This window comes from Aquarana catesbeiana, linkage group LG12, assembly GCF_042186555.1.
Source record: "Aquarana catesbeiana isolate 2022-GZ linkage group LG12, ASM4218655v1, whole genome shotgun sequence".
Classification (NCBI taxonomy): domain Eukaryota; kingdom Metazoa; phylum Chordata; class Amphibia; order Anura; family Ranidae; genus Aquarana; species Aquarana catesbeiana.
Genome location: NC_133335.1, coordinates 59,040,138 through 59,062,749, shown reverse-complemented (window position 1 = coordinate 59,062,749; position 22,612 = coordinate 59,040,138). Strand labels below are relative to the sequence as shown.

General features: G+C 45.2%; 1 protein-coding gene across 4 annotated transcripts in view; it reads left to right on the top strand.

Moving 5' to 3' along the window:
• LOC141114281 (NXPE family member 4-like) overlaps positions 1-22,612 on the top strand; it is a 319,509-nt gene that overhangs the window by 177,971 nt on the left and 118,926 nt on the right. For all 4 annotated transcript variants that reach the window (XM_073607882.1, XM_073607878.1, XM_073607879.1 and 1 more), the window contains one exon: positions 5,705-5,808. In XM_073607882.1, the coding sequence (XP_073463983.1) occupies positions 5,719-5,808 (90 nt within the window). In that variant the 5' untranslated portion in view covers positions 5,705-5,718. The remainder of the gene's footprint in view (positions 1-5,704; positions 5,809-22,612) is intronic.

Sequence of the window (22,612 nt, the reverse complement as noted above, 5' to 3'; positions counted from 1 at the left end):
TCAGACCTGATCCCTGCAATCGCTAACAGTTTTTTTGGTAGCGTTTTGGTGAACTGGCAAGCACCAGCGGCCTAGTACACCCCCGGTCGTAGTCAAACCAGCACTGCAGTAACACTTGGTGACGTGGCGAGTCCCATAAGTGCAGTTCAAGCTGGTGAGGTGGCATGCACAAGTAGTGTCCCGCTGCCACCAAGAAGAAGACAAACAGGCCCGTCGTGCCCATAATGCCCTTCCTGCTGCATTCACCAATCCTAATTGGGAACCCACCACTTCTGCAGCACCCGTACTTCCCCCATTCACATCCCCAACCAAATGCAGTCGGCTGCATGAGAGGCATTTTCTTTATGTCCTCCCGAGTACCCCTACCCAACGAACCCCCCCAAAAAAGATGTCGTGTCTGCAGCAAGCGCGGATATAGGCATGACACCCACTATTATTGTCCCTCCTGTCCTGACAATCCTGGTCTTTGCATTGGTGAATGTTTTGAACGCTACCATTCACTAGTTGAGTATTAGCGTAGGGTACAGCATTGCACAGACTAGGCGCACTTTCACAGGGTCTCCCAAGATGCCATCGCATTTTGAGAGACCCGAACCTGGAACCGGTTACAGTTATAAAAGTTACAGTTACAAAGAAAAGTGTAAAAAAAAAAAAAAAAAAAAAAAAAAAAAAAAAAACACATACAAAAATATAAAAAAAAAATAGTTGTCGTTTTTTTGTTCTCTCTCTCTCTATTCTCTCTCTATTGTTCTGCTCTTTTTTACTGTGTTCTATTCTGCAATGTTTTATTGTTATTATGTTTTATCGTGTTTGCTTTTCAGGTATGCAATTTTTTATACTTTACCGTTTACTGTGCTTTATTGTTAACCATTTTTTTGTCTTCAGGTACGCAATTCACGACTTTGAATGGTTATACCAGAATGATGCCTGCAGGTTTAGGTATCATCTTGGTATCATTCTTTTCAGCCAGCGGTCGGCTTTCATGTAAAAGCAATCCTAGCAGCTAATTAGCCTCTAGACTGCTTTTACAAGCAGTGGGAGGGAATGACCCCCCCACCGTCTTCCGTGTTTTTCTCTGGCTCTCCTGTCTCAACAGGGAACCTGAGAATGCAGCCGGTGATTCAGCCAGCTGACCATAGAGCTGATCAGAGACCAGAGTGGCTCCAAACATCTCTATTGCCTAAGAAACTGGAAGCTACGAGCATTTTATGACTTAGATTTCGCCGGATGTAAACAGCGCCATTGGGGAAATTGGGAAAGCATTTTATCACACCGATCTTGGTGTGGTCAGATGCTTTGAGGGCAGAGGAGAAATCTAGGGTCTAATAGACCCCAATTTTTTCAAAAAAGAGTACCTGTCACTACCTGTTGCTATGATAGGGGATATTTACATTCCCTGAGATAACAATAAAAATGATTTAAAAAAAAAATGAAAGGAACAGTTTAAAAATAAGATAAAAAAGCAAAAAAATAATAAAGAAAAAAAAAAAAAAAGCACCCCTGTCCCCCCTGCTCTCGCGCTAAGGCGAACGCAAGCGTCGGTCTGGCGTCAAATGTAAACAGCAATTGCACCATGCATGTGAGGTATCACCACGAAGGTCAGATCGAGGGCAGTAATTTTAGCAGTAGACCTCCTCTGTAAATCTAAAGTGGTAACCTGTAAAGGCTTTTAAAGGCTTTTAAAAATGTATTTAGTTTGTCGCCACTGCACGTTTGTGCGCAATTTTAAAGCATGTCATGTTTGGTATCCATGTACTCGGCCTAAGATCATCTTTTTTATTTCATCAAACTTTTGTGCAATATAGTGTGTTTTAGTGCATTAAAATTTAAAAAAGTGTGTTTTTTCCCCAAAAAATGCGTTTGAAAAATCGCTGCGCAAATACTGTGTGAAAAAAAAAAAAATGAAACACCCACCATTTTAATCTGTAGGGCATTTGCTTTAAAAAAAATATATAATGTGTGGGGGTTCAAAGTAATTTTCTTGCAAAAAAAAATAATTTTTTCATGTAATCAAAAAGTGGCAGAAAGGGCTTTTTGTCTTCAAGTGGTTAGAAGAGTGGGTGATGTGTGACATAAGCTTCTAAATGTTGTGCATAAAATGCCAGGACAGTTCAAACCCCCCCAAATGACCCCATTTTGGAAAGTAGACACCCCAAGCTATTTGCTGAGAGTCATGTCGAGTCCATGGAATATTTTATATTGTGACACAAGTTGCGGGAAAGAGACAATTTTTTTTTTTGCACAAAGTTGTCACTAAATGATATATTGCTCAAACATGCCATGGAAATATGTGAAATTACACCCCAAAATACATTCTGCTGCTTCTCCTGAGTACGGGGATACCACGTGTGAGACTTTTTGGGAGCCTAGCCGCGTACGGGACCCCGAAAACCAAGCACCGCCTTCAAGCTTTCTAAGGCCGTAAATTTTTGATTTTACTCTTCACTGCCTATCACAGTTTCGGAGGCCATGGAATGCCCAGGTGGCAAAAAAAACCCCAAATGACCCCATTTTGGAAAGTAGACATCCCAAGCTATTTGCTGAGAGGTATAGTGAGTATTTTGCAGACCTCACTTTTTGTCACGAAGTTTTGAAAATTGAAAAAAGAAAAAAAAAAAAATGTTCTTGTCTTTATTTTCAAAAACAAATGAGAGCTGCAAAATACTCACCATGCCTCTCAGCAAATAGCTTGGGGTGTCTACTTTCCAAAATGGGGTCATTTGGGGGGGGTTTGTTGCCACCTGGGCATTCCATGGCCTCCGAAACTGTGATAGGCAGTGAAGAGTGAAATCAAAAATTTACACCCTTAGAAATCCTGAAGGCGGTGCTTGGTTTTCGGGGCCCCGTACGCAACTAGGCTCCCAAAAAGTCCCACACATGTGGTATCCCCGTACTCAGGAGAGGTAGCAGAATGTATTTTGGGGTGTAATTTCACATATTTCCATGGCATGTTTGAGCAATATATCATTTAGTGACAACTTTGTGCAAAAAAAAAAAAAAGTTGTCTCTTTCCCGCAACTTGTGTCACAATATAAAATATTCCATGGACTCGACATGACTCTCAGCAAATAGCTTGGGGTGTCTACTTTCCAAAATGGGGTCATTTGGGGGGGTTTTGAACTGTCCAGTAAAAAATTTTAAAGAGTCGCCTATGGGGATTTTTAAGTAGCGAAGTTTGGCACCATTCCACGAGCGTGTGCAATTTTGAAGGGTGACATGTTATGCCCTGTACACACGGTCAGATTTTCCGATAAAAAATGTGCGATCGGAGCTCGTTTTCGGAAATTACGACCTTGTGTGGGCTCCATCGGACTTTTTCCATCGGATTTTCCCACACAAAAAGTTTGAGAGCAGGCTATAAAATTTTCCGACAACAAAATCCGATTGCATCAATTCCGACTGTGTGTGGACAATTACGACTCAAAAAGTGCCACGCATGCTCAGAAGAAATTCCGAGACGGAACAGCTCGGTCTGGTAAAATGAGCGTTCGGAATGGATATAGCACTTTCGTCACGCTGCAATGTTTTAAAATGTTTAATGCAGCGCACTCTCTTCTTCTTTATAATGCTAGAAGAATGAAGTTGTTTTGCTGCTCATATTCACACAGAATTCTCACAAACTTCTTTCTTTATTATTTATCGTGATTTCATCAATATTTTTTTATTTGTCACATCTGACTAAAAAATTTAAAAATTTTAATTTTGGGTTTTTTATTTATTTTTTTGGTTTTGTATTTTTTTAAAGCCTGGTCTTTTTTTTTTTTTGGTTCATTTTTTTTACTCCAGAATAGTTTTGGGTGTGTTTTGTGTGTCAAGTTACCACAACACCATTATTATCTTGTAGTATTTATTAATCTCAAGGAGGTTGCTTGGTATTGGTGTCTCTTGTTAATTTCACATTGTATTTTTGAAATGTACCTGCCTCCGCACAAACAAACTGTCCTTTTTGAAGGAAAACACACATAGGCGAGTATAATTGAAACAAAAATTCCTTTATTAGGGGTTAAACCGAACAAAGAGGAAGGCAACGCTGGATAAACATCAGACATTGGCAAAGCCTTTGGCCCCCAGGGCACACGTCAATTATTTTACTGCAAAATTGGTGGCCTGAGGAGTCCATATATAAGGGAGTTCAATCTGGTCCAAGAGATCATGAACAGCAGCAGATAACATGTATGTCCCCAGGCTGTGGTTATACAAGTGGCTGCATCTTTTGCCAGACCAGACTGAACCCAGGGCCATCACTCTCTGGTCTTCCTTAGAAGCTTCCTTCCTGGCTGTGGCTCTGGTGTTGGAGGTGTGGCAGGAGCAGTCCCCAACCTTTTTGGCACCAGGGACCGATTTCATGGCAGCCAATTTTCCCAGGGGCGGGGTGGGGGGTGCTTGGTGGATGGGTCGTGGAATGGGGTATTCAGAGTCTGTCCTCCTCCCCCCTTCACATCACAACCCCCCTTTACAGCACAGTTTATATCAGTGTCCTCAGTTCCCCTTCACATCACAGCCCCCCTTTTTTATGACAGCGCCCCTTTAATGATCACAGTGCAGTCCCCTTTATATTACAGTGCCTCCTTTACATTACAGTGCCCCTGCAGTCTGGCCCCCGTTTCCTCTTTCTCCATTTTAATCTCTGCCGCCCCTGCTTAGGAATCCTACCATTGGCAGGGCAGAGGCTGTTATCTGTCTGTGTGTTCTCTCCTGGCTCCTCTGCCCGCCCAACAATGTCAACCTATCAGCAGGGCAGGGGGTGAGAGGAGCACTTCATTCTGATCTGCAGCTCCTCCCGCCCTGCTGATTCGATACCATTGTTGGCCGGGCGGGCGGAGGAGTCGGGAGAACACACACAGGCATTTCTGCACAGCAGCTGGTAAACGGTGACCACAGTCTGTGATAAATATTAAGTGCGAGAAGCAGCGCTGGTGACAAAATGAAATATAAAAGGTCCTTTGATGACGCCCTGGGGGAGGGGCGAAACGCGTCGACGCAACATCCGGCTGACGCCTTAAACCAAGTGACTTTTTCTTCCTGGCTCCGTGGAACGCATGCTACCAGCGGCGATTGCGGAAGCTCTCTGACATGCCTGTTTGCAGCCGAGGATTTGTGAGTAGCGCTTTGTAGTGCAAGTGATTACATTACTCTGCAATACTTCACCATATTATTTTTCCTTTATTTTTGGGTGGATATCCACAAGCCTCATTCTGAACATCAACACTCCTATCTGTATATCCACGCTAGAGGTACCGCTTTGCAATACATATGGGATTGACTGACAGTACAGTTCAAAGAGTTGTTGTCTGTGTTCCGGTGAAGCTGCCTGTCTAAGAACTCTGGGATCAGCCTGGCTGGGGTAGTTCACTTTGGGACTATTTGCAAGCAGTCACCATTTCTTCTATATTAGCCTAAGGGGTGACATTTTTTGTGGATTTCATAGCATTTGCACCTATTGATATCTATTTATTGTTAGCACGCAGCACTTTAATTCTCTGGTGGTATATTATTATCATTTATATTATTTTGTTAGCATGCACTATTTTAGTTTTTGATTGTATTGGTCATTCTATCAGCGCTGTATTTGTTTTATTTTTATTTACACAGTCTGTGATAGCCTTGTGCGGACCGCAGGCACCGATCACCCCCCCCACTGTAAAGCCCGGAGATCAACTGTAGGTATACTGTAAGATTGTAATAATTCTTTTCTATTTTTCAGCTTTTGAAGTTGTGATGACTACTACATGGAACCAAATATTTTTTCTGGCTGTTTCATTCTTTACCATCTTGCTGATAAGTTTTACAGTGCATTACTCCACAAAGGTAAGTACTAATCACTAAAATTCTTAAAGTAAATCTAAAAGCTCCTAAATGTCAGTCTAAACAGGTCCCAAATCTAGTTTCTATGTGACCTACAAGCAGGGCTTTTTTTCTTAGAGATTAGGTGCAGGAACTCACCCTCCACAAACTGCTTGCGGACCGCCCACTGTACATTTACTGTGGCAGGACAGCTGCTCTGTGCCAGATCACGTACCTAGTATGTGATCTGAAACTTCTGGGCCTGGGGCGCGCGTGTCGCCAGCATCCCGCTCCCACTGTGATTATACACAGCGGGAGCCCAGCGGTGGGTACTGCGGATTTGATGTCCGCCAGCACCCGCCGATTACACAGGACACACAAAAAAGGAGAAAGGCTGGTGCCATGGAAGTCGGCTAAAACATTGTTTTATTATTGCATGTGAAAAACAGTCAAAAAAAAGCCAATGCTTTTTGACCATCAGGCCCTAATCATAAGCCGTAATTGAGGCCTGACGGCCGAAACGCGTTGACTTTCTTTTTGACTGTTGTTCACATGCAATAATAAAATGATGCTTTAGCCGGCTTCCATGGCACCAGCCTTTCTCCTTTTTTTTCATGGACTGTATGGGAGGTTTACAGAGACTTCTCAGGCTGAGTGCTGTGTTCTTGAGGCTCACCAGGCATTGCACAGGAGGTAGTAGCTTGGATGCACCTGTTCCAGTACACAGGACACGGGCAAAACAGCGATGTGCTTATGTAAACAAGGCAGATTGTTGTTCTGTCAGAGAGGAAGGTATTGATCCTGTGTTTCTGCAAAGCAGGAACATGGATCTTTGCTTTCCCCTAGTCAAAGCACCTCCCCCCACAGTGAGTAAGCACAACCTAAGCATACATTTAACCCTTTGATTGCCCCTAATGTTAACCCCTCCCCTGCCAGTGTCATTAGTACAGTGACAGTGCATATTTTTTTTTAGCACTGATCACTGTATTAGTGTCACTGGTCCCCAAATATTCCCCCAAAAGTAAACATCAAATCCTCACCTCTGCTTATCTCTCTGCTTACCTCTATGTCCCCCATCCACAGCTCACCTCTGCAACCCTCGTCCACAGCTCACCTTAGCACAGCTTCATTCTCCTGTCCACAGCTTTACTCTGTAGCCCTTCACCTTAGCACCCCCCCATGCATAACTCACCTTTGCCCCCCATTAACATCTCACCTCTGCACCCCTCCAACCACAGCTTACACCCCAAGACCACAACTCACCTCTGCACCCCCGTCCACATTAACTCTGCCCACTTTCTGCACTCCCATCTAAAGCTCACCCCAACCCACAGCTCTCACCACTGCATAACATGCCCCACCGTCCACAGCTCTCATTTTGCACAATCTGCTCTCCCCTCCACCTCTACAACTCTTAATTTGCACAATCTGCTTTCTGTCCTCTGCAGCTCTCACCTTTAGCGGATGCTCGCCTCTATGCATAACTTCCCCCACATGCATTTTCCCAGATCTACAAAATCCTTCCCAGTTCTCCTCTCTACACATTTCCCCCTCAGCTCTCCTCTCTGCTAAACCCCCCCTACTTTCACAGTCCTCCCACAAATCCCTCCCCCCTCCCCAGTTCTCCTCTTTGTGCTAATTCACCACAGCTCTCTTCTCTGTAAAACACTCCCCTCACCACCAACTCTCCTCTCTGTACAAATCCCCCCCCCCCCCAACTTTCCTCTCTGCTACCTCTCCCCCCCTTAACACACCCTTTTAGAGTTCTCTCTGCACACCCCCCCCCCCCCCCCCCCCAAACACACATACACATCACAATTATCCTCTCTTTACAAATTCAGTCTCTAGAAAGCTGCTCTATATGGTATGTGTGGGCTTTTTTTTTTTTTTTAACTCAACCAATTGGAGAGCAATCTGAACTGTAGTTGAGGCTGAGGCAGAATTTCAGGGCTCCTCAGTTCCCTGCTACAATGGGAGTATCGGTGGCAGGTGGTGACAGAAGCTGCCTCCTGAATTACCACAGGCATCTGTAGGTTGAGGTGCTGGGACTCAAAGAACTCACCAGAACTCGAGAGCAGCGACCCTGGGTACCCAGAGCTAGTACATAGGAGCCAGTAAAGGGCATGAGCCATGCAGAAAACTTCCTCTACTAGCTTCTATGTTAAATGATAGGTTGGAGAAAGGAGAGGGCTGCCAGAGGTGTCGGACCTCAGTTCCGGCACATTCCGTCTGAAAAAGAAAAAACCTGCGTACAAGCCTCAAAAAGTTAACAAAAAACTTCCTTCACCTTCCCTGACTAAGCAAAATCCTCCTTCCTCCTTCCCTTGTGTCTTACACTCGCCCTCTCCCAGACACAAACTCATAGTGGGAAGGATTCAGCAACAGGGGCAGTGCTGCCAATCCAGAATGCAGTGGATGGCTAGGTGTGGTCAGGTGATGATTTTGTGAATCAGCAGTGATCATACTGATAGCCACGCGCACTCTGTAATGGTGTGACAATGCTCCTGTAAACTCATGAGGAGTGCAGTATCATTGCCACATCATCACAGGAAGCTGCATTAGGTTAGAGACAAAGGGGAAAGACAAGCAGCACAAAGACCATAGTGTAGCATTAAAACATACAACAGAATTTGTTGTAAACAGTAATACACTCATAATTGTGTGGTGTGACAGGTGGTGGAATGGCTGGGGAAGTGTGTGTAGCGCATCCCACGTAGGAGCCGCAAGTGAACTGGGATCCCCCACCCTGCACAGCCAGGCACACAAAATTTCCACAGGAACACTTGAGTCAGGAAACAGTCCAGTGCTTGTTTTTATATTTTTATTGAGGGGGTACAACTTGGATGGGGAGTAGGGGTTTTATGGGATGACCACTTGACAACTCTCCTATATACAGTCTATACACACTCCTTATTTTCCTCCAGCACTTTGCTTGCTTGCAAAATAGACTCAGCTGGCACACTTTTAGCAAACTGGCAAAGCACTCGGCCAGATCAAGCAAAAACCCTTTATAGGCATCTAACCTGGACCCCTTTGGTCGTGTAGCAAAGTCCAGTATCAAGCTTACATTCCTGTGGCTACTGATCCCAGCACCACTTCTTCATGCACTGCCAGCCTGCAGCTACCCCTTTCACTAGCCCTCCTGGCTACTTTCCCTCAGTCCTCTCAGACTGACACTCTTCCCACAGTCCTTCCAGACTGCACAATTACCAGCCTACTCGTAAGTAAGCCTTCTCCTGGAGAACTCCTCGATGTGCTGACCCGCTTCTACTGTTCTCACACTTGCTCCCGTGCCTGCAAAAAGGATATCATTCATTTGTTGTAAAGGGTCCTTCCAGCACCCAAGCCCCAGGCCTGAGGTCACCCCCCCTAGACTAGGGGGCTCCCTCAATGGCAACCAACAGTCTCCTCAGCACTTATTCTCCATCTTCCACCCAACTGTCCCTGCTAGCATAACTCAAGAGTATTTGAGAGGTGCCCGCCCCCTGCCAGCCCACTTTGCTGGGCATTGGCTAGGGCCCTCATCAATACTCCAAGCAGCTCCTCCTAGACTCCACCCTCTACTTCTGCTAGCTTCTCCAAGGTTCCAGAGAGCAGGGGGGCTAACAGAGGTGCTGCTTGATGGATCATCCATCCTCCCTGAGTCACTCATCCCTGACCCAGATTCAACCCAGGCCTCACTCTCAGCCAGGGCAATTTACCTACACTAACAACTATGCACACTATCCCTTAGCTAGAGGGTGCTACATGTACCTAGCAGGTGGAGAACAGCATCATGTCTGGAAGGTCCAAGTGCCCTGGTTAGGGTCATGTACCAAAAGAAGATCCGGTGCACAATGCAGAAAATTGCTGCCTGTGTAAGGGAAATACTAGACCCAGAAGAGCGGTTTACTTGGTCCAGCCTCCGTCTGACATCACAGGTTGAAGCATGCCAGGGACATGTTTTGAAGAAGCACTCCTCTTCATCAGCCTGCCTAGAGGCTACCCACAGTCTGTTAAACAACTATTCAGTAACAAAGCAATTAAAATAGCTATAGCAGCGGTTAAAGGTGGTATAAAAAAAATTAAATAAAATACATCAAGAAAAATGCTAAAGGGGTAAAGAGATGACTGGTAGTAAATGCACCACAATAAATGGATAAATCCATTGCAATATATGTAGATAAATGTGTACAAAAATAATCAAGAGCATCGTATAAAATCAGGCTATCCATAGTTAAAATAATGCACAGACCAATAAAATTAACCAACAATGCCTGATTTTCTATGATGCACTTGATGATTTCTGTACACATTTATATGCATATATTGCAATCTATTTATCCATTTATTGTTGGACTTTGTGTGTGGTTATTTACTACCAACTTAGCACCATCTCTTTACCCCCCCCCCCCCTTAACATTTTTCTTGATGTATTTTTCTTGAAGTTTTTAAATACCACCTAACTACTGGTATGGCTCCTTTTATTGTGTAGCACTAACTCACGGTGGAGCTGCTGGTTTAAGGGGGTCTGTTACCTTCACTTTGCTTCCCTCTGTTTCACCGGCACCAGGTCTAGGGGTTCCGTTGAGTTTACTTCTGGACGACACACGCACCAACACTGGAGTATGTTTTCAATGCTTTATTGAACAGACAAACATTAGGAAGTAGCAGGAAAGAGGTGGAAAAGGAAACTTTCAGGAGAAACTCAAACATTTTCTTGTAGAATCTTAGCGACAAATGTCCTGGTAGAATTCAGATAATTATGTGGAATGCGCTCCCCTCGTGGGACACACTCCTTGCTCGTCTGGATAGGCCTCTCGCACCGGTCTAGCAGCCAGTACGCAGCACGAATCAAAAGTCTCTGCCACAGACTTATTTGGGGGAATAAATCCGTACGATCCTCTGCCACAGGATGTATCAGATTTTCTGCAATGAAAGTCAGTCACAGTGCTTGAACCTTTAAGCCAAACCGGCAACACTATGCTGTATGGTCACTTCTTTTGGATACGTCCTCCAACCGAGTCACCAGGCCCCTCTATAGACCAGCTCACCGTGTGATCTCTCCAAGACGGGGCCTCCCCTGGGATCTCCTCGGTTGTCCAGCTTCGTCACGCAGGACCGACAGCTCAGGACCATTCCTCGGCCGCGGTGGTAGGCCCCAGACAAGCCTCTGGACCCACCCCTGCGCCGCAGCATCGTGGGCCTCCCGATCGGAGGATCACGAGGTAGCTCCTTAACGCATACCTGTCGGCCAGGAGGGCCAGCAGGTGGCTGTAAAACGACCCTAGAACATGGCGCCTGTCCCATAAATACCCTCTTCCCAGAATGCAACTCGGAGGACCACCTCCACCGAGCTTGTCTCCGAGACAGCGGAGCATCTATACACTTCGACACGTTGCCTTTCCAACACTGACTAGTGGTAACAGCGACACCCACCGGTCAGTACAGAAACACACACAACGTCAGCCAATCTGGAACAGAGGCAAACTTTTACCTTCCTAACGCACAATTTACTAAATTTACCTAACCTGCGGTAGATTGTAAATCTACCAGCGCTACAATTGCTTTGTTACTGAATGGCTATTTAGCAGCCTGTGAGTAGTCCCTAAGCAGGCTGGTGAATAGGAGCGCATCCCTGTGACTTTTCTAATCTGTGACATCATACAGAGGCCAGACCAACTGCACCGTGGACAGGCAGGAGTTTACTGCTTCACTGTATCTTACACCAGATCTTCTTTTGATACATGCCCCTGGCCAGGACCCTTGGACCTTCCACACATGATGCTGCTCTCCACCCACTGGGTGCACTTCCCCAGGCATTGCACCACCTGTCACAGCGCACAATTGTGAGTGTATTACTGTTTCCAATAAGTCTGTTATACTTTTTAATGCTACACTATGGTCTTTATGCTGTGGTTTCTCTTCCCCTTTGTCTCTCACATACAGCTGGAGCCCTCCCCCCTAAGACACGCAGCTGCACTAACTGGATCTTAATGTTCGCAATTATTTATTACTATTTAGCTTTGGGCTACCCGCTATTTGTTTCTGGATTGTATTGTTTTCGCTGCACTATACTAAATTTTTGGCTGTTTCTTCTTTGGTATAGTCTCAGGTTAACTTGGAGGGAGGAGCACAGTGAGTTATTGGTTCTCTGAGCGCTGCATTACCCATGTGTGTATTTATATGCACAGGTTTTATTATCATTTGGAATTAGCTGCATTAGGATGACTTGTCTAAGAAGATCTATAGGTATTTGTGGGACTAAAATACTGCTGCGCATATTTTTTATTTGGAGGCTATAGTTCTACTTTAAATAAAGCTTTGCTGAGAGAAATATTGGGACTGCCATTTCTAAGTTCACTAAATGAGTTCTAAGGTGACAGTATCCCCTTTCATTTTATAACATCAGCATTGTAATAATAATACAAACAATAGATATATTTAACTGCCGTATAGTGAAATAACAGGCAGGAGGGAGCACACTTGTTCTGAAAGAATGACCTTCTATTATTGTGTATGTGAATGATGCTGCGCTGTTATTAAGGAAAATTGTTATCTATACTTACCGTAATTTTCCTTTCCTAGATCCTCCCCATGTCAAACTCCTATGGGTCAGCTCCGCCCCCTCTGACCTCTCCAGGACCACCTCTTTTCTAGCCCATAAAAGGGCGGCTGTCTGCCCACACCAGTGTTCAAAAAAACCCCGCCTCGCGACAAATAAACTGGGTGGGAATCCTCCGGCTGACATGGGGAGGATCCAGGAAAGGAAAATTACAGTAAGTATGGATATCAATTTTCCTTATTCCTGGACCTCCCCATGTCAGCCTACTATGGGATGTACCAAGCAATATTAAGGAGGGAGGGAAGACAAAAAATAAAAAATAAGCCAAACCCTCAATGCAATGCTACTCAAAATTTTTAACGGGAAACAGCTGCCGTAATAACTGTAGAGCCAAATGTTTCCTCAGGCGGACAAGCCATATTAAGCCTGTAATGCCTAATAAAAGGTGTTGGGCGCGCTCCAGCTTGCTGCTCTGCAAACTACCTTAGGGGCGACCTTCGCGTATGCCCAGGATGCTGCAATACCCCTCGTTGAATGTGCTTTGATCTCGGAAGGAGGAGGAAGGCCCAGCGTCTTGTATGCAATATGCATAGTCTAGACAAACCAGGAAGACACAACTCTGGATGTTGCTGACATACCCTTTTTAGGCCCCATTGGGAAAACCTACAGCTGATCTTGTTTTCCAAAGCTTTTAGTCCATGTCAGGTGGGTTGAAACTGCAGAGACCAGGTCTAACCTACTCCACTCATCATCAGCTGTATCCTCCGGAAAGGCTGGGAGAATGACCTCCCAGTTCATACAAAATTATGTGGCCACCTTAGGTAGAAAGCTCAGTATCGGCCTAAGGACTATCTTGTCTGGGAGCACCAAACAATATGGTTCTTTGGATGAGAAGGCGCACAACTCAGAGTCTCTTCTGGCTGAGGCCACGGCTAGTAAAAAACAAAAACAAAAAAACTGTTAAAAGAAATAATGAACAAGAGAAAGCTTGATCAAACGGAGGAACCAGCAATGTTCCCAAGACTAGTGTTAAGTCCTCTTATGGAAAAAACGATTTCAATGGAGGTCTGATTTCTATGGCTGCCCCTAAAAAAAAAAATCAGATCACCAACGGTTGTAGAGCATATCTTGTACACGACATACCTGACATGGCAGAGATTTGACCCTTCAGGGAATTATAAGCTAACCCTTGGAGAATAACAACTGACAAATGGGGACAGGGCTGGACTGGGACAAAAATTTGGCCCTGGACTTCTTCATGACCGGCCCACTTTATTTTGAGTGTCCCCAACAGCGTCCCCCTTACATCAGAGTGTCCCAATCAGCAACCCTTCACATGAGAGTGTCCTCCCATTCCCACATGTACTCACAGTTTTAAGGCAGCTTCTCGTTCCTCTCTCCAGTCATGTGATAACAAGTGATAAGGGGAGAGAGGAAGGAAAGTCTGCCGTTGATCTATCTCCCCCTGCAGGCTGGAGGGAGCATAACGCCTAATGCTCTCTCCAGCATATGACGGAAGCTGCTCCTCCTGACAGGAGTGAAATTGCGATCACTCACTGTCAGAGAGGAGCGGCTCCAGGACCGCACCTGACTGGCCCACTGAGCCATCGGCCCACCGGGAATCTCCCGGTAGTCCTGATGGCCAGTACATGCCTGAATGGGGATGGTGCTGCGCTAATCCTACAATAAATTATACTATCTAGGTGTACTGGGTATCAACTCTTGTCTTTACTGAGGTATAGGATGGTGATCTAAACCACCATGAGGTATATAGCACTATGTGAATGTGCAGGCAGTATGTGCATAATAGAAAAAAATATTAATAAATAAAGGGTGGAGCCCACCAAAAAAACTATACATATGTATCTCTCAGCTTAAATAAAAATAAAACCATGGTGAAATCTACAATAAAATTAAAAAAAATTGAAAAATAATAAAGTATTCTTTTTCAATAAGATAGTGATTGCCGCTGAGACATTAAATGCCAGTACAAAGTGCTGTGAATTAATATCCGGAAATTATTATAGTTCAGTGAACCATGATTCATATACATAAATAGATGGCTAAAAACTAAATAACATAAAAGCAAAAATTGCCAAATGATACAATGTTACATTGAATGTCCCAAGTGATCTTCATAGTTGTGCATCATGCAATATAGTGTCCAGCGCCAACAGGGGGTGCTCAAACTTGAAATAATACAATCCAATAAAGGTGACTTAGTGCAACAAAAAACAGCTTCAATGCTTCCTTAGTGATAACAGACAATGAAGTTGTGTAGATAGCAGCTGAGTTTAAAAATCATTTTTTTAGAAGAGTGGTGAATGTGAAGTGTGCAGCAGGATCTCCTCCATGCAACAATCCTCTAGTGGTAGATAATGGCCCCTTACCTCACTATACTGAGGTTACAGCATAGAGCAGACAACGCTTGTGGTGTCTCCTGTGCAGGGGGGTCCTAGGTAATGGACTGTCATTTATCAGACCTCAGATCCATGGGGACCATTATAGTAAATGGAGAGATGAAGATACCATATAGTATAGTATTTCAAGCATGTATCAGACTGTATTCAACATTAGCAGCATACAGGGTACTCACACAGTAAAAAATGAAAGGTACAGTGTATCCAGACGAGCGGCGAGCTCATACACTGCTGACAGTGGGCGGTGCCTGTCCCTACATGTGGCGTCACGGGTCACGTGGCTTCATCATCATTCATCCCCTGATGAAGCCACGTGACCCGTGACGCCACATGTAGGGACAGGCACCGCCCACTGTCAGCAGTGTATGAGCTCGCCGCTTGTCTGGATACACTGTACCTTTCGTTTTTTACTGTGTGAGTACCCTGTATGCTGCTAATGTTGAATAAAGTCTGATACATGCTTGAAATACTACACTATATGGTATCTTCATCTCTCCATTTACTATGATGCTCCAAATGGATCTGAGGTCTGATAAATGACAGTCCATTACCTAGGACCCCCCTGCACAGGAGACACCACAAGCGCTGTCTGCTCTATGCTGTAACCTCAGTATAGTGAGGTAAGGGGCCATTATCTACCACTAGAGGATTGTTGCATGGAGGAGATCCTGCTGCACACTTCACATTCACCACTCTTCTGAACAAATGATTTTTAAACTCAGCTGCTATCCACACGACTTAATTGTCTGGTATCACTCAGGAAGCATTGAAGCTGTTTTTTGTTGCACTGAGTCACCTTTATTGGATTGTATTATTTTAAGTTTGAGCACCCCCTGCTGGACACTATATTGCATGACGCACAACTATGAAGATCACTTGGGACATTCAATGTAACATTGTATCATTTTGGCAATTTTTGCTTTTATGTTATTTAGTTTTTAGCCATCTATTTATGTATATGAATCATGGTTCACTGAACTATAATTTCCGGATATTAATTCACAGCACTTTGTACTGGCATTTAATGTCTCAGCGGCAATCACTATCTTATTGAAAAAGAATACTTTATTATTTTTTAATTTTATTGTAGATTTCACCATGGTTTTATTTTTATTTAAGCTGAGAGATACATATGTATAGTTTTTTTGGTGGGCTCCACCCTTTATTTATTAATATTTTTTTCTACTATGCACATACTGCCTGCACGTCCACATAGTGCTATATTCCCCATGGTGGTTTAGATCACCATCCTATACCTCAGTAAAGACAAGAGTTGATACCCAGTACACCTAGATAGTATAATTTATTGTAGGATTAGCGCAGCACCATCCCCATTTGTCAGTTGTTAGTCACACCAGGGTTTAAGGCTGGACCCCATTCGGTGCAAGCTGCTTTTCCCTATCTAAAACCACCTATAACACCACTGCTTGGTAGCGCAGGAATAATACTCCCTATATTAACCCTTGGAGACTACTCTGCAGAAACTCCAAAATGTTAGATACTGAAGGAGATCCAAGATCCCAACCCCTTTCCGTAGTATTCCAGATCCGGTGATAGGTTACATTCGTCCTGCGGTTCGGGTGTCAGGCCCCACTCTGCAGAAGGAGGATTTTGACAAGGAGGCAGAGGGATTGGTGAGCCCAACTTTATCCTCCAAGCCAGAGGGAACCGCATCTCCCTGAGCCAGTAAGGTAGGACTACTATTTCTGTGACCCTTTCTCGCTGAATCTTCAGCAGGATTTTGAGAGCCAATGGAAGCGGCAGGAACACATACACCAAGGGGAAGTTCTAAGGCCTGGACAGAGCACCCTGACCCAATGCCTGTGGATGCTAGGTCTTGGAGAAGAAGCAAGGCAGTTGACAATTCTCCAATGCCATAAGATCTATTGAAGGCGTCCCCCAGACCCTGAAGATCTTGTGTAGGTACTTGGGGTTGAGGCCCCATTTGTTGCGATCCCCAAAGCCTCGACTTCACGTAAGAATTCAGGAGGTCAAAAACTGGTCCGAAACCCCCTTAAGCCTCTGGGACAAAAAACAGAGGGGAAACATACTCCTTGACCCAATTTGTGCCTTGGAACCGGAAGGATGGCCCTTACTGCCAACAGCTCCCCTATATATCCTTGCAAACATTGCCTCCTTTACAAATCCGTAGGAAGTCCAGTTTCTATGAACAAGGTCTGAGGGGGCCTTGTTCTGAACCCGAGACGATAACGTGATCGAATGACGGCTACAATCCAGGCATCATGTAATTTATCTGCCCAAACCCCCCCTGAATTGGGCTAGTCTTGCTCCTGAGAGGGTTAAGCGGAGACAGCTTCAGAAGGACTTATTTGAAGCCTTATGCCCTGTACACACAGTCAGATTTTCCGACGGAAAATGTGTGATAGGACCCTGTTGTCGGAAATTCCGACCGTGTGTGGGCTCCATCACACATTTTCCATCGGAATTTCCGACACACAAAGTTTGAGAGCTTGCTATAAAATTTTCTGACAACAAAATGCGTTGTCGGAAATTCCGATCGTGTGTACACAATTCCGACGCACAAAGTGCCCGCATGCTCAAAATAAATTAAGAGACGAAAGCTATTGGCTACTGCCCCGTTTATAGTCCCGACGTACGTGTTTTACGTCACCACGTTTAGAACAATTGGATTTTCTGACAACTTTGTGTGACCGTGTGTATACAAGACAAGTTTGAGCCAACATCCGTCGGAAAAAATCCATGGACTTTGTTGTCGGAATGTCCGATCAATGTCAACCGTGTGTACAGGGCATTAGGATCTGTCTCCACTACTGTGAGTTGTTGTGCGACCTGACACATGCAAAGTCGCATGACAAGTCAAAACCCATGTATTTCAATGGTCCCCGTTCTAATTGGTGTGACTTAAGTCGCAGTGACTCCAAAAAAGGTTTTTGCAGTACTTTGTTCCGACATCTGTGCGACTTGTTCTCACATGGTTTTCACAGGTCGAATGACATCGCATCACAAATCGCACAGCAAAGTCGCAGTGTAAATCGCGTGAGTCTGGGGACGCAGCAGTGGAAACACAGCCCCAGGAGCTTTGTTAGCCCTGGGCTTGGAAGGTTTTTGGAAGGTTGAACCAGCTCCCCTCCACTGTCTGAAAAACTGTAAGCCCTGGCCTCTCTGAATCTTTCTTTGGATCTCTTGTTAAACCGAAAGGGCTGCTGTGTCTTTTTCTCTTCTGCGGGATTAGGCCAGATCTGCCGCCGGAAACCCGCTGAATTGCTGATTCTAAGTCTTCACGAAGAGTAGCTTCCCGTCAAATGGAACCGAACACAGACTGTGCTGAGAAGCCTTATTGGCCGACCAATGCTTCAACCATAAGGCTCTGCGGGCTGTGACGGATTGAGCCATTATCTTTGCTGTCATCTTGACCTGGTCGACCGCCACTTCAGCCACAACTCTACAGCAGTCTACAAAGAAGAAGAACTGCCACTTCTCAGACTGTCATTCAAACATCCATCCACCAGCTCCGCTACCCACACTCTAATGCCCCGTACACACGGTCGGATTTTCCAATGGAAAATATCCGATCGGAGTGTGTTGTCGGAAATTCTGACCGTGTGTGGGCTCCATCGGACATTTTCCATCGGATTTTCCGACACACAAAGTTGGAGAGCAGGAGATAAAATTTTCCGACAACAAAATCTGTTGTCGGAAATTCCGATCGTGTGTACACAAATCCGACGGACAAAGTGCCACGCATGCTCAGAATAAATAAAGAGATGAAAGCTATTGGCTACTGCCCCGTTTATAGTCCCGACATACGTGTTTAACGTCGCCGCGTTTAGAACGATCGGATTTTCCGACAACTTTGTGTGACCGTGTGTATGCAAGACAAGTTTGAGCCAACATCCGTCTGAAAAAATCCTAGGATTTTGTTGTCGGAATGTCCGAACAAAGTCCGACCGTGTGTACGCCCTATAAGGCTGGATTCACACCCATGCATTCCCAGCGCATTCCGCAGAACTGCACCACAGAAGGTGTTCCATAGGAGACCATGATAGATGGATGGTAGTGCAAATCTACAAAATGCAAAAAGTACCAAAAAATGCACAGGTGCGAACCCAGCCCAAGTGCTACTGCCACAGGAGTAAGTGCTACCGCCGGTCTGCAGGCTGCTGTGGCCAAACTATACAACCTTTTAGGTCTGCATTTACTTTACGATCCATAGGATCCCTAAAAGACCCAATCCTCCAGCAGAAGCGGGCGAATATACGTAATGAAGCATCCACCTTAGGCGTAGTGTCCCAAGGGGTACAGCTTCGATACTCCACTATGCACATTGAGCTTCTTCTCAGGCCCCCCCCCCCCACTCATCGTCAATTACTTTTTTAATTTCAGAAATGAAATGGGAAGGAGAGTAATGATTTTTTAAATATGGGCAGTATCTTTGCTGTTTCTTTGGAGGCGACGATTCTTCCTGCCACTTCATCGCATCCTTAACAGCCTCCACCAAGGGGGGAACCAGTGCAAAAATCAAACGTATGCGATTCTGTGACGATCTCAGCTTCAGATGGATCCGAATCGCTATCGACTTCAGAGTTAAAACGCACTGAAAACACATGAACCGAATCTGCAAATGGTGAAGATACAGCAGGATGAGCAGGATTCCTTGAAACACTCTTTAACCCTCCCTTGACTGCGTGCTTAATGTAGGATTTGACCTGGCGTGCTTTCGCAGCATTGTCCTGAGCCGTCTGATGTCTTGACCTCTCTTGGCTTGGGTCCGAGCAACTAAAGTGAGGTAAGAGCGAGGGAGATCTGGAATGCTGTGACAACTGGCGTCTATCCAGCTGCATGTGACTCTGCGATTTGTCATGTCTAGTCCCTTCCTTACTTTTTTGAGGCTGGAATGCTGATTTGGAACGTTTTTGCAGGAGTTTATCTTGCAGTGGGCCCTTCTCTCTGTAAAACACAGAGGATGTGCTCTCTTTTAAAAAATAAGCAAAAAAAAATTTTTTTTTTCCAAAACAAAAATAAATACAATTAAAATAAACATCTTTAGTGCTTAAGGCAGCTAGGCAGGCAGGCAAAATCCCTCAGTCCTAGAAGGTACAGGATAATAAAAATACTCTGACAGACAAGTAACACAGCAGAAAGTAATGAAAAACCTGGAAGGAGGCTTACCAGAGCAGAGCAGAGTAGCAGATTGACCAGCTAGAGACTGAGATCAGCCTAGAGGGCAGAGGCTGCTGCAAATCAGCAGTGAGCATTCTGGTGTTTGCTAGGCAACCCAAAGAGGAAGCTACCTCTGAGCTCACCTGCTCAACTCTCAGCTTCCTGAAAGGAGTACATGTGGAGGCGGTGAACTACAAGTCCCAGCGAGCCAAACCACTGCCTGAACACACAAAAACATGGAAGGAGAGAGTGCCAGCACCTGCCTAACAAAGGTATATACAGTCATTTATACTGCCAGTAATACACAGTCATTTATACTGTACCATACAATTCCAGCACCATGGGAACCCACCTCCTCAGGAGATTTACAGCCTATATGGGGGGGGGTCATCTGAACCGGGAGAGGCTGAACCCGACAGGATGGATAGATGGATGGAGAAGAGAAAAAAAAAATAAAAATAAACTTTAAAAGGCGTCCGGAGCGAGGACGTAAAAAGAACACTGGTGTGGGCAGACAGCCGCCCTTTTATGTGCTAGAAAAGAGGTGGTCCTGAAGGGGTCAGAGGGGGCGGAGCTGACCCATAGTAGGCTGACATGGGGAGGTCCAGGAAAAAACTATTGCAAAGCTCTGTGTGCCACACGTAATAAGCTGTAAATGGAAAGGTGATACTAAAACTGTACACAAGATGGCAGTAGAACCAAAACGTCAAATACAAAAAACCTTCCAAGGTAAAACTGTGAAAAAAGGTATCCATTGCAGATATAAATCTTGTGCAGCAAAAATCAATCAGTGCTCATAAAATAAACATCAACATGTTAATGCATGTAGTGAAACTATTATTAAGTCTCTAGAATAATCCTGAGATAAGGAGTGAAAGGTAGTGCTTCAATCTTAACCGTGCAGACTATGAAATAAGTGAAAGGTGTCTCTTCATTCCATGCAGTGACACCTCTATGCAGAGGCGGCTCTCTAATTAGGCAAATTAGGCAGTCGCCTTAGGCCTCACACTCACATGGGCCTCATGGCCGCCTAACTTGCCTGATGTGTGTGTGTGGGAGAGTGGGAGGGAATGTCCCGGGTCAGTGTCCCCAAGCTGAGCGAGCCGGACTGATAAAGCATCTTTTTGTATACAGCTCTGCCTGCTGCGAGTTGTAGAGGTGGAGGTGGGACTGCCGGCCACTGCTGAACTCATCAGGAGGTAGGGGCGGACTGGGCTGTGGAGCAGGGAGGCCTCTGATGCCTCGTAAAAAAGGCCGCTTGCTCCGCACTGCTGCAGACAGGCGTGACACCTGCCGGCCGCCGCTACCCTGTGTTCTATCTGTATCAGAGCGGTGCACATAGCGAGTATGCTATGTGCACCAGCACACAAAGTCCAAAGAAGTCACTTCTGTGAGGCGGAATATCTCTGCCCGACAGGAGCTTTCTAGTCCCACCCGGCAGGATGTCATTCACAGGCCGGGAGGCGGGATGAAAAGGCAGAGGACTATTAGTAATATGCAGCATGGAGGGGGTTAATGTACTGCCACTGGCCACTGATGCATCAGTGACTAGTGGCAGTTAATTAACGCCTCTGTGCTGCATTAGTGGTACCAGTGTCGTGGTTTATTAACCCCTGTTTGCTGCAGCAGGAAGGGGTTAATAAACCCTGACACTGGTGCCATTTATGCAGCACAGAGGGGTTAATTAACTGCCACTAGTCACTAATGCATCAGTGGCCAGTGGTGTATTTTATGTTTGTGCTGCCCTAGGCAAAACTAAAATTGAGCACCCAACCCCATCTAAATTTGACCCACCCTAGGCACAGTATACTGTTATTGTCTCAGAGTCTGATGGGGAAGCCACAGCCATTCGCAGTGAACATCTGCGGCTTCCTCATCAGACCCTGAAACATGAGGACAGAGGATGTGGCGGCACTGGTGGGCACTAATATGCGGCACTGGTTGGCACTGATAAGGAGGCAGTGATGAAGCTACACTGATATGCGACACTGATAAGGAGGCAGTGATGAAGCTATGATATTTGGCACTGATGGGCACTGGTTGGAACTAATACACAGCACTGATGGGCACTGTTGGGGCTGCACTGATCTTCGGGACACGGACAATCAGTTTTCTGGTTATCAGTGTAGATGTCCCCTTTTACACTAGCCATTTACTGGCTCTCTCCACTTTTCACGCTGTGACAGTATGAGGAAAGGAATGTCGATAACCGGCAAGTTTACATCGTGATCAGCGACTCAGCTGATCGCGTAGTAAAGAGCTGCTGTGATCGGCTTTTAACCCCAATTTTTGATCAGCTGTTGTGAAGGACACAGTGATCAGAGTGCACTGGGTGTGCGCCGCACCTGGATGACCACACTGTAGCCGTCATTCAGTTTTAGTGCGGTCCCCTGGGGGGTGGCACCACTCCAGGCAAATACCTTGTTTGCCTCACAGCAGATACTCCCCTCCATGCTGCCTATTACAAATAGCATTATAAATTAAATAACCTCCACTCCACCCCCCCCTTGCCAAACTGTTAAAATGGTTAAAAAAGCTGGCCATACACTATACAATTTTCCTATTCAATTTTCATTAGATTTACCTTTAACTATGTAATGCAAGGGCCTGCCTGACTGCATACAAACTGAAAGTGTTTAGATTTGACCTCCTAATAAATATAAATATATATATATATATATATATATATATATATATATATATATATATATATATATATATA